The following is an 11988-nucleotide window of genomic DNA, read 5'->3' on the forward strand; positions in this document are numbered from 1 at the left end:
CAACCATTCATCCCATTAGTACTGCACTTTTATTGGAAAGGAAGGTAAAACATGTATTGGGTGCATTTCACACACATTATTTCACATGATTCCTATTGTAAGCCTTTGAGATGGACATTATCACCCCCATTTTTCAGATGAGGAAGCTGAAGCTTAGGGTATTTACACCATGCATGAGTCAGGACAAGAAAGTGACAGAGCTGACATTCAAACCCCCCAGTGCCCATACTCTTTATTGTGAGACACTGTCTTGGTTTTCTGTGTGTGAGGTCCATGCTAATCAGTGTCTGGGGAAGGTGGAAGAATTACCAGCAACTGGGTGTGAGTCTTGTTATCAAACTCAACAGTGGCCCTAGCTGGTTTGGCTCAGGGGATAGAGCGTTGGCCAGTCAAGGGCACATGCTGGGTTTGCGGGCTCGATCTCCAGTTGGGGGCATGCAGGAGGCAGCCAATCAATGATTCTCTCTCATCATTGATGTTTCTCTCTCTCTCTCTTCCTCTCTAAAACCAATAAAAATATGTTAAAAAAAACAACAAAAAAACCCCAAAACCCAACAGTTATTAGAGGCACTGAGACAAGGAGTAAACAATTGTAAAACAAAGAAGAAAGCAGAGTATCTTAATGTAATGGTACCAATATTCAGAATATGGGAATAAAAAATGAGAATTCCAGGGAATTCTCTATATCATGTAATTCTTAAGACTTGCAATGTTCATAATTCTGTTTATGCATTATTATGTGTAGCTATTTTTTTTTGTTATAAAAAATAGTAAGTTAGTGGAATAGAAATATGGCCTATAGTGGCTTTGAAACACCGGGAAATGCCGGAGAACATAATTGGGTAGTGTTTGAATAATGTAACATGGAGATCTCCTAGCAAGGTTAACAGCACTAAGCAATTAGGAGTTTTCTAAAACTTGTATTTCTTGGAGCACCACTCATAAGATTTCTGTAAAGTATACTATGCATACAAACCTATTAATATTTTATTTGCAGGAATAACTCACCATTAGCAGTAAAAGGGGCATCAAACACACTGATAACATACAACAGTTATGATGGACTCATGTCAACCCTCACCTTCAACTCTGCTGGTTGGCATTTCCTACTCTTGTTTTTTTTTTTTTTTTTTAATCCTCATCTGAGGATATGTTTTTATTGATATTTAGAGAGAGAACGAGATGGATAGAGAGAAACATCATGTGAGAGAGACACATAGATTGGTTGGCTCCTGCACACGCCCTGACCCGGGATGCATGGGGTGATGCTCTAACCACTTAGCCACTGGCCAAACATTTTTCTTGATGAATTTTTCTTTAGAGTTGAGATTTGGAAAAGCATTTCAATTCCCTGAGGAACAGCAAGAAGGGGTTTCTGAATGGATACACTGGTCATGAGGTAGGCACAGATATGAGCGAGGGGATTTGGGGAAGGGAAATGTAATGGGTGTCTGCAGAACTTAGGGTGGACTTCCTACAGAAGCTGCCATTTGCATTGGGCTGTGCAGGACGCCCAGTATTGAGAGATTGAGGTGGGGGAAGGGAATGGAAGAAGGCATTCCATGTGGAAGGCACCACTTATGCAGAGAGCCTGAGAAGCTGAAATCTAGGGATACACCAGGAAGTTTGATTCCCCTTGAGCAGGAAGTTGGTGAAAAGGGGTGGTGTCAATAAGATTGGGAGGATAGAGTGGGATTGATCCTTTTGGACCAGAGTGGGGCTCATATGTCATCTGCCTCTCCCTGGCCTGTGAGGTAGGTACTCCCATGGTAGAGAGTTCGTTGGAATGAGGAAACAGGCTCAGGAGTAAAAATGACTTGCTTAAGGTCATACAGGTAATAAATAAATAGAAGGCAGGGAACGTGATCCCCACAGGGCACATAGTCTAATGTCTTATCCATCAACGTATTGGAAGTTCATGGAACTCAGGAGTCATGGTGGCTTTCTTAGGTGTCTGTTGAGTTGAACCGATGTGTAGACATTAGAGGGAAATTGGATTTTGGTTCAGTATGAGCCAACACTATCAGGAAAAACAGGCTTTCATAGCCAGGTGTTTTAACAACCACTTTTTGAGATATCTGTTTGTATGTTTATCTGTCTGTCTGTCATCTCTCTATCTCTTAATGATGCTGTGAATTTGTAACTGATCCCAGCTTCCTCTTCCTTTTAGCCACATGGAAGCTTGTCAAATTTGTGGCTCTATGGAATGGATGATCAGCCTTTCTACGTGCTAATCTTACCCCTTGTTTCAGTTTTTTCCTGCTCCTTTGTCCCTATGCATTGGACATATTTGTTTAAGCCACTTCAGATGTGGGTATAATTAACTAATTAAGTGGGCACAGACTGGGAAATTTTAACAGATGTGCAAAGCAGTGCAGCGTGCTGCCTGGTCATGAGCTCACTGCCACCAGAGGTGTGTAAAGAGGCTGGAGGACCATTTGGCTGAAAGATCCCTTCAGTTCTGAGATTTTTTTGATGACAAGAGTTGGAAATAGGTCATTCTTTTACTGTGCCCACAACCATCCCTCCAACAAGCTGCAGCCTGTGCCCATGATACAATCCTCGTCCTCTCACAGGCCTGAGGTCCTCTGGCTACGCAGCTAATGAGGCTCTGGGGCTGGGGTGCAGGCTGCCTGGCACTGGGGCGACCGCGCAGTTGACGTTAATAGCATGTGACTAGCAGTGGATTGATTGAGTAAGCAGATGTTAAGGTTTTTGCTGATAATGATTCATTACTATTTGGGAGAAACCTGATAGGAATGCTCTCACTCTCAGAATTAATTAGTTTATGCTTCATCAGTCGTATTGAGCAGAGTGTAAATGGCCCTTCTCAGTACAGAGCTCTTCAGTTAGGGGAATTAGCATTCCTTCCACCCAGCCAGACATGAGAGCAGGGAGCAGCTTCCTTTCATGGACTAGCAGGCAGAGGGGGCGGGGAGGGACAGGGGGACAGAGGCATCCATCCACCTGATGTCTGCCTCCCGGGCGGCATCCCTCTCCCATCCTCCTCCGAAGACCATTTGGAGATGCTTTCCTTTGCGGCTCTCAATCCATGGGTGGGGCTAGGGTGGGGCTCCTGTCCAGCTCAGAGGAGGAAGAGCATGTAATCAAAGCCGGTCCAATCCCTATACTGAACTGCCTGGGCCCCAGGGATTGGTTCAGGGATGTACATGTGTGACCCAGTCAGGTTCCATGAGATTCGATTAGACATTTGCTGGGAATTGAGGAAAAGCCATTCTCTCCCTTTCCCAAAAGGATGTGAGGTAGGAGCTGCATCAGCCATTTTGTGATTCCAGCCTCCAAACCTTTGAGTCACTCCCAGCCTTGGAGCCGCCCAGCTGGTGTCAAATGGAGCAGAGACCAGTGTCCCCACTGAGACTTCTCAAAATTACAGACTTGCCAACAAATATGACTGTTGTTGTTTCAGTCACTAACGTTGGGGCTGTTTGCTGCACAGCAATTGATTCCTAGAACAGTCCCTCTCGCAGAGTTCGGACTCTGGGCTATTATTTGCTCATTGCAAACCTGATCATCTTGCTCCTCTGCTTAAAGCCTGTAGGTTAAAGACCAAGCATCTGCGTGTGGTATTCAAGGTCGTTCTGGCTCCACCTCTGAGACCTCATCTCCCGGCTCTTACTCTCAGGAATCCTGTCCCACCTCACAGACCTACTTGCAGATCCCTAAACAGCGCATGCTCCCTCAGCCTCTGTGTCTTCTGTGTGCTCTTCCCTGCGCCTGGAGTGCCTCTCTGTCCCTCTCTGCGGAGAAGGCCCTCTCCTTTCCGTTTTCTTTCTTGAACTCCTATGAGTCAAATGTCGAACCGCTTAGATTAATCACTGTATTCTCTCCTACCATTTTTGTACATATTCTTTGTTTGACTAGATGGAGAATTTCTTTGACTCTATTTTCAGCCTTTCTTGGGGAAAATTTTATTTTCATACTCCATTTTAAATTTCCAGCAACTCTTTCTTGTCCTGTTTTTCACTTCATCTTGCTGCTTGTTTCCTGCTTTATGTTCCTTGTTTCATGTATGAAGTAGCTTCTTGGATCTCTCTGCTCTTCTGTATGCTGAATTATCCCAGCTTCCCTGAGGGTCTTTGTATATTTCTTGGTTTCTTGTTGTCATGTTGGTAGCTTGCCTTACATGTCTGGTGATCTGAATTGTCCATTCATGGTTAAGAAAGATTGTCTTGGGAGCTCTGAGGACAAAGGGCTTATGGGTGAACAGGAAGCTGCTGTTACCCGGGAGAGCTTGAATACTGCAACACCGCCATGAGCTGTCTTTGCTCTTCCCAGATAGTTCACATCAACCCCTGAGAGTGCAACTCTTCACTGGGTGATGCAGGGCCCACTGCACATGGGGTGGGGTGGGAGGGTGATGAACATTATAAAGATTTCAGATTAACCCCTTCTATTCATTCCCTGACCTGCATTCTTTTTAAAAAATAAATATATATTTTATTGATTTCAGAGAGGAAGAAAGAGGGAGAGAGAGATAGAAACATCAGCGATGAGAAAGAATCATTGATCAGCTGCCTCCTGCACACCCCCTACTGGGGATCAAGGCTGCAACCCGGGCATGTGCCCTGACTGGGAACCAAATCATGACCTCCTGGTTCATAGGTTGACGCTCAAATACTGAGCCACATTGGCCAGGTGGGTTTATGACTTTTAAATTCCCTCACTGTCGTTTTACAGGAATCTCATCAGGAGGGGAGAGAGATGCCTGGCCCACATCAAGAACTGCCAGTTCAAACTGTGCCTTCCTGCCTGGAAACCAAAGTTAGAATAGGTGTAGTGACTGGCCAAGGACGGATGGCCCAGGAGGGAAGTACAGAGTGTGTTAGTTCAGAGCCTAGACTCTAAGACCAGATGGTTTGGGTTTGAACTCCAGCTCCATCACTTTACTAACCATAGGATCTTGAGAAAGACATTTAACTTCACTCTCTGTTTTCTCAGCTAAAAAATCGGGATGAAATGATAATCTTATAGGGTTATGAGAATTAAGTGAGTTAATACATGTGAAGTGCTTAGAATAGGGCCCATCACAAGGACTTGTCTATTAGTGGTGAAACTTAGACTGGAACTCAGATCTCAGCCAACCTCAAGTTCTTCATCAATCTTTCTTATGAACTTCTTCCAGGTGAAGTTTCTACACAAATGGAAATGCAGTCATTGCTCAATTAAGTACACAGTCTTCATCCTGGTAGCTCAAACCCTCCCCAGTGTGAATCCCCAGACCCTCACCTAGCCTTTCCTCCCAGTGCCTCAGACTCTTCCCCCTCTTGCCCTATCTCAGCTGTGCCCTTCTAGGCTGGTCCCCTTGGTCCCCCCGTCATGCTTCTCCATGGATGATGAGAATAGCTCCTGGACAAAGTCCCCGGAGCCCACCATTGATATAAGTGAGTCATAGTAAATGGCACCCTCAAGCACCTGGAGAATTCCTCTCATCTCTTTCGCTGCTGCCTTTGCCAAAATTTAAATCTGTTTAGCAAAATAGACTGTTCTCCTATTTGTGTCTTGGTTCCCATCAGAATTGTGAATCCCAAGAATTGTGGCTTAGTCATAATCCTCTGGAAGGCTGAAGGACTTTACCATCCACACTTGCTGAGAAGGATGGAGCCACCTGTAGATGGGTAGACTTGGTTGAGATCTCAGCTCTACCAGTTCACAGTTGTGTGTTCTTGGGTAACTAAATTATCTTCTCTGGGCCACCATTTCCTTGTGAGCTTTTTGAGACTCGAATAAGATGCCAAACTGAGAAGACGGTTTCATTGAGGATATGCTGATAATGAGACAAGCTGAGCATCAGTGTGATGACAAGCATTCCCAGCAGGAAGAATGGTTATGGGAGCGAAAACCACGGGGCTCTATTACAGAGGAATTGGCAGAGGCAGGTAGTGGGGGGGGGGGGCGGGGGAATTGGCAGGACTCTATGCCTGTGGGCACACACGGGAGGTGGTAGGCAGGTAGCTGAGGTGACAGGGATTTTCAGTGTAGCTAATTAAGAAATTGTGTGAATACTTTCAGATGTGATAATGGTATTATGTTTATGTTTTTGAAAATATATTTTTATTGATTTCAGAGAGGAAAGCAAGGAAGAGAGAGATAGAAACATCAATGATGAGAGAGAATCATTGATTGGCTGCCTCCTGCACGCCCCCTACTGGGGACTGAGTCTGTAATCCAGGCATGTGCCCTTGACTGAATTGAACCCAGGACCCTTCAGTCCACAGGCCGATGCTCTATCCACTGAGCCAATTGGCTAGAGCTATATTTATATGTTTTTTTTTAAAGTCCTAACCTTTTAGTAACACATACCAAAGGATTTGAAGATGAAATGATATGATGTGTGTTTTATATTTTATTTTTTTTTGTTCATCAACTGATTTAATAGATAAATCAACAGTAGTTTATCTATATAATAAGTTAATTATACTTCAATACAGCTGTTTAGAAAAGATTTTGTTTTTCCCATTAGAACATCAGCTGACTTCTCAATAGAAATACTTCAGGCCAGAAGGGAACCGCATGAGGTACTCAAAGTAATGAAAAGCAAGACTACTGTATCTAAGACTACTGTATCCAGTGAGGCTATCATTTAAAATTGAAGGTGAAATAAACAGCTTTCCAGACCAATAAAAGAAAGGTTAAAGACTTCAAAACAAAGACCATAACAAGAAACAAAGAAGGCCTCTACATAATACTAAAGGGAATGATTTAACAAGAAAATATAACCCTTGTAAACATGTGTACACCCAATATAGGAGCACCCAAATATATTTTTAAAAACCCTTGATGGACTTTAAGGGAGAGATTAACAGTAACACAGTCATATTAGGGGACTTTCACACCCCAGTGACATCACTGGATAGATCTTCCAGACAAAAAAAATCAACAAGGAAACAGAGGCCTTAAATGATACACTAGATCAGATGGATCTAATGGATATTTACAGAACATTTCACCCCAAAAGGACAGAATATACATTCTTCTCAAGTGCACATGGAACAATGTCAAAGATAGACTACATGTTAGGACACAAAACAAGTCTATACAAATTCAGGAAGATTGAAATCATATCAGACACCTTCTCTGATCATAATGGTATGACACTAGAAATCATAAGAAAAAACTGAAAAACACAGAAATACATAGAAGCTAAACAATGAATGGGTTAACAATGACATCAATGATGAAATCAGAAAATATCTTGAAATTAATGCAAATGAGAGCAAAACAACCCCTAATCTATGGAATGCAATGAAAGCAGTCCAAAGAGGGAAATTCATAGCATTACAGGCCCACCTGAAGAAACATGAAAAAAATCTAACTTTACACTTAAAGGTACTAGAAAAAGAATGATAAAGAAAGCCCAGCCCAGCCAGTGTGGCTCTATGGGAGTGTTGACCTATGAACCAAGAGATAATGGTTCAATTCCCAGTAGGGGCACATGCCTGGGTTGTGGCTCGATCCCCAGTGTGGGGCATGCAAGAGGCAGCAATCAATGATTCTCTCTCATAATTCATGTATCTATCTCTCTATCCCTCTCTCTTCCTCTCTGAAATCAATAAAAATATATTTAAAAAAAGAAAAGATTTTGTTTTAATTTTATAAGCAATGGGAAACCACTTAAGATTTATAAATGAAGAAAAACTATTGAAAAAGTTGCCAGTAAAGAATTATTCAGATTAAAATCTAAAACTAGACTGAATGTCCTTGAGCATCTCCAGGAAGGCCTGCGGGGATGGCGCCTCCACATTCTGGAAGGTGTCCTGGACTCTGCCGTACCAGAAGAAGTATTTCTCCTCCAGCCAGATGAACCCGAAGTGGTCCTCATCGAACAGGATGAAGACTCCAGGGCAGCAGTGCCTGGGGTAGGCGAAGGGATCAATGTCCACGCCATAGAAACACATCCTGCAGGTTCGGGGGTAGTTCTGGTCACTTGAGCGCACGCCCACAGGCAGAACAAACCGGACAGGCTGCTCCTCCGAAGCGGCAGCCCCGGACTCCCCGACGCTGGGCTGGGCAGGGTTCTGCCAGCCATGGCCCTGGCTTTCCTCAGTCCCGTCTTCTTGCTGCTGCTGCTGCTGCTGCTGCTCCCGGTTCACCTGCTCGTCAATCTCCTGGACCACGCGGGAGAGCTCGTTGAAGTTGCGGAAGATCTCGCCATCTCGCAGCTGGATGCGGCGCATGAGGTGGATCTCTAACGCCTTCGTGCCTATCCCCATGAGCCTCGTGACCCTGGCATACTGCCCATGGAAGCTGAGCATGACAGTCGTTGGGCTGAAGGCATTGAATTTGCCGTGAAAGAGGCCTGGCCTGATGAGGTCGTCCGGGTGGCGTGGCGGGAGGTAGAGGCGGCGGTAGGTCAGGCAGTCGTACTGCTGTCGGTCCTCCTGCACCCGCCCCCGCCCCCGCCCCCGTTCTCCCCTAAGCCGCGTTGGTGAATCCGTTCGGTGGTCTGTCCTCTTGCACTGGATGGTGAGCCTGTCCTTCTGAATCTGCATGTGGCCGCTGTGGGGCCTGCCGAGGAGGCCTGCCATGCACTCCACCGCGGCTGATGTCCTCTCCGTCAGGCGAATTCTGAACGAGGGCTTGAAATGTATTGGGCCACGCACATGGGTGTTAAGGGAAGGCCTGTACGGCCAGCCAGTGATGCATAAGCCGTCCACCACGACATTCAGCAGTGTTCTGTAGCTATAATTTAGCTGCCACAATCCCAAAATGTGTCTGTATGGGAACAGCTTCGCATAGACTTCTCCGTAAGACATACCGATCATCTTCAGGTTCTGCAAGTTTTCAAGAATGCCAAACTCCTCGCGGCAGCGCTGTCTCCAGATGCTGTCGATGTGCAGGGTGTGGTGGAATTTGGTGCAGGCCTGGGCCAGGCTGGGCAGGTCGGTCCCGGGGAGCGAGGCGAAGATCTTCACCAGCATCTCCACCGGCAAGTCCTGCAGGGAGCACCGCGCTGCGGCGTCTGCCTCGACGTGTTTTTCTGCCGGGGACGGCTTGCTGTGGGCCGCTGCCTTCTCGGCTGGCCGCTGGCGCTTCTGATGACACCGATGTCCCCACGAAGAGCCCACGCCGCAGATGGAAGCGCACTCCTCCATGCCTCCACTTCTAACCGCCACCACAGCGTGGGCCTCTGCTCCTCAGCCCGGCTTTAAACTGGCTCGATCCGCCCTAGAGTCCAGCCACGCCCCCATGGCCTAGCCACGCCCCCTCAGAGAGCTGGTGTGTGTTTTAAAAGAAACTGGTGGGCTGCCTAAAACAGACACACTTTAGGATTCGAAGATACAAATAGGTTGAAAGTAGAGCATGGAAAAAATATACCATGTAAACAGTAACCGCAAGAGAGCTGGAGTGGCTGCACTATTATCAGACAAAATAGACTTTAAGACAGAACTTGTTATTAGAAACAAAAGGAAATTTTATAATGATAAAAGGGTCAATCCATCAGAAAGACATAACAATGATAAAATATGTACATCTAACAACAGAACCTCGAATACATGAAGCAAGAAAATTGACAGAATTGAAGGGAGAAATAGACAATTCAACAATAATATTTGGGAACTTCAGTATTTCACTTTCAATAATGGATAGAATGAGGTAGATCAACAAGGAAATGGGAGGTTTGAAGCAACACTCTAAACCAACTAAACCTAACAGATATCTACAGAACTCTTCATACAACAAAAGCAAGATGCATGTTCTTCCAAGTGCACAGGGAACATTCTCTAGTTCAGACTATGCTAGACCATAAGGAAGTCTTAACACAGAGAATGGAAAAACAGTAGAGAAAGTCGGTAAACTAAAATTGGTTCTTTGAAAAGATCAAGAAAATAGACAAAGCTTTAACTAGACTGACCAAGAAAGAAAGAGAGGAGCCAAGTGACTAAAATCAGGAAGGCAAAAGGGAACAGAAATAAACTGGGTATAAGAGAATACTATGAACAACTGTATTCCAACAAGTTAGATAACCTGTATGAAATGGACAAATTCCTAGAAAGACGCAAACTACCAGAACTGACTCAAGAGAAATAGAAAATCTGAATAGACCTCTAACAAGAGAAGATTGAATTGGTAATTAAATATCCCACAAAAGGAAACACCAGAATGGATGGTATCACTGGTGAATTCTACCAGCTGTGTAAAGCAAAGTTAATACCAATCACAAATGCTTCCAAATATCAGAAGGGAGGGAACACTTCCCAACATGTTCTGTGAAGCCAGATACCATGTTACCCAAATATTAAAATCAGACAAAGACAACACAAGAAAAATAAAACTGTAGATCAATATCTTTTATGAATATAGATGTAAACATCTTCAACAAGGTCTTAGTAAATCTAATCCAGCAACATATAAAAAGGATTATATACCATAATTAAGTGGGGTTTATCCCAGGATTGCAAAATTGGTTTTACATCTGAAAATCAATCAGTGCAATATATCAATCATATCAATAGAATGAAAGACAAAAAAAAAAACCAACACATGTGATTATCGCAATAGACACAGAAAAATCAATTGACAAAATCCAACACTTTCATATTAAAATCACTCAACAAACTAGGAATAGAAGATGTAGTGGGTTGAATGGTAACCCCCCCAACACCGCTCCCCTCCCCAATTTGCTCATATCCCAGAACTTGTGAATGTAACCTTATTTGGAAAAAGTTTCTTTGCAGATGTAATTCAGTTAAGGGTCTAGAGATGTCATCATCCTGGATTACCTAAGTGGGCCCTAAATTCAATATGGAGTACCCTTCTCAGAGGCAGAAAAGACACAGAGACACAGGGAAGGAGGCCGTGTGAAGGTGGAGGCAGAAATGGGAGTGATGCAGCCACAGGCAAGGGATTCTTGGGTTCATCAAAAGCTGAAAGAGGCAACAAAGGGTTCTCCTCTAGGTATTGGAGGCAGTGTGGTCCCGTGACACTCTCATTTCAGACTTCTGGTCCCCAGAACTGTTAGAGTATACATTTCTGTTGTTTTAAGCCACCAATTTTGTGGCAACCTGTTATGGCAGCTATGTCCAGAAGGAAACTCTTTCAATCTAATACAGTGCATCCATAAAAACCCCATGGCTGACATCATTTCCGATGGTGACAGGCAATGTTTTCCTCTTAGGTCATGAACAAGAAAAGGATGTCTGCTCACATCATCTGTATTCTAGCCGGGACAGTTAGGCAAGGAAAAGAAATAAATGAAAATGCAGTTTGTAAAGGAAGAAGTGAAACTATCTCTATTTACAACTCACATGATTTCATATGTAGAAAAAATATAAAAAACTATTGAAACTAATAAACCAGTTTAGCAAGATTACAGGATACAAAACCAAAATATAAAAATCAATTGCATTTTTATAAACTTGCAAGGGTCAATCTGAAAATAAAATTAAGAAAATTTTATTTATATTAGCTTCGAAATGAACAAGATATTTAGGAATAAATTTAACCAAAGAAGTGTAAGACTTGTACACTGAAACTATAAAACATTGTTGAGAGAATTTAAGAAGAGCCAAATAAAATGACAGACATCTGTAGAGACGGCAATATTTCCCAAATTGACCTATAAAATTCAACACAGTCTTTATAAAAATTCCAGTTGGCTTTTTTTTTTTTTTTTGGGTAGAAATAGACAAACTGATCTTAAAATTTATATGGAAATGCAAGGAACCTGTAGTAGAAAAAAAAAGTTTTGCAAAAGAAGAACCAAGTTGGAGGGCTCACATTCCCTGACTTTTAAACTGTACTACACACTTACAGTAATCAAGACTTTGGTTCTAGCATAAGAATAGACATATGGATCAATGAAATAGACTTTGGAGTTCAGAAATAAATGCACACATTTGCAGTTAATTGATTTTTTGGATGTTTGCATGTTAGCATTTTCTTTTTTTAAAATAATTTTTTATTTTTTAATTACAGTTGACATGCAATATTATATTGGTTTCAGGTGTACAACATAGCCATTAGACA

General features: G+C 43.3%; 1 protein-coding gene across 1 annotated transcript; it reads right to left on the reverse strand.

The window, feature by feature from the left end:
- Window positions 1–7691: 7691 nt before the first annotated feature.
- Window positions 7692–9113, reverse strand: LOC139022205 (F-box only protein 31-like). Its single transcript, XM_070433251.1, has 2 exons — window positions 8146–9113; window positions 7692–7917 (listed from the first exon to the last, which is right to left on the reverse strand). Exons 1-2 carry the CDS (start codon window positions 9111–9113, stop codon window positions 7692–7694), a joined length of 1194 nt encoding a protein of 397 aa, XP_070289352.1.
- Between the last annotated feature and the right edge of the window lie 2875 nt (window positions 9114–11988).

Source organism: Myotis yumanensis, unplaced genomic scaffold, assembly GCF_028538775.1.
Source record: "Myotis yumanensis isolate MYYU_CA2020_CCGP unplaced genomic scaffold, mMyoYum1.0.hap1 SCAF_13, whole genome shotgun sequence".
Lineage (NCBI taxonomy): Eukaryota > Metazoa > Chordata > Mammalia > Chiroptera > Vespertilionidae > Myotis > Myotis yumanensis.

Excerpts from the sequence above, each read along its gene's own strand:
- LOC139022205 (XM_070433251.1), bottom strand. The coding sequence starts at position 9,113 with ATGGAGGAGTGCGCTTCCATCTGCGGCGTGGGCTCTTCGTGGGGACAT. Across the intron at positions 7,918-8,145 it reads ATCTTCCGCAACTTCAACGA|GATGTGTTTCTATGGCGTGG; the intron begins GCTCTCCCGCGT and ends CCGAACCTGCAG.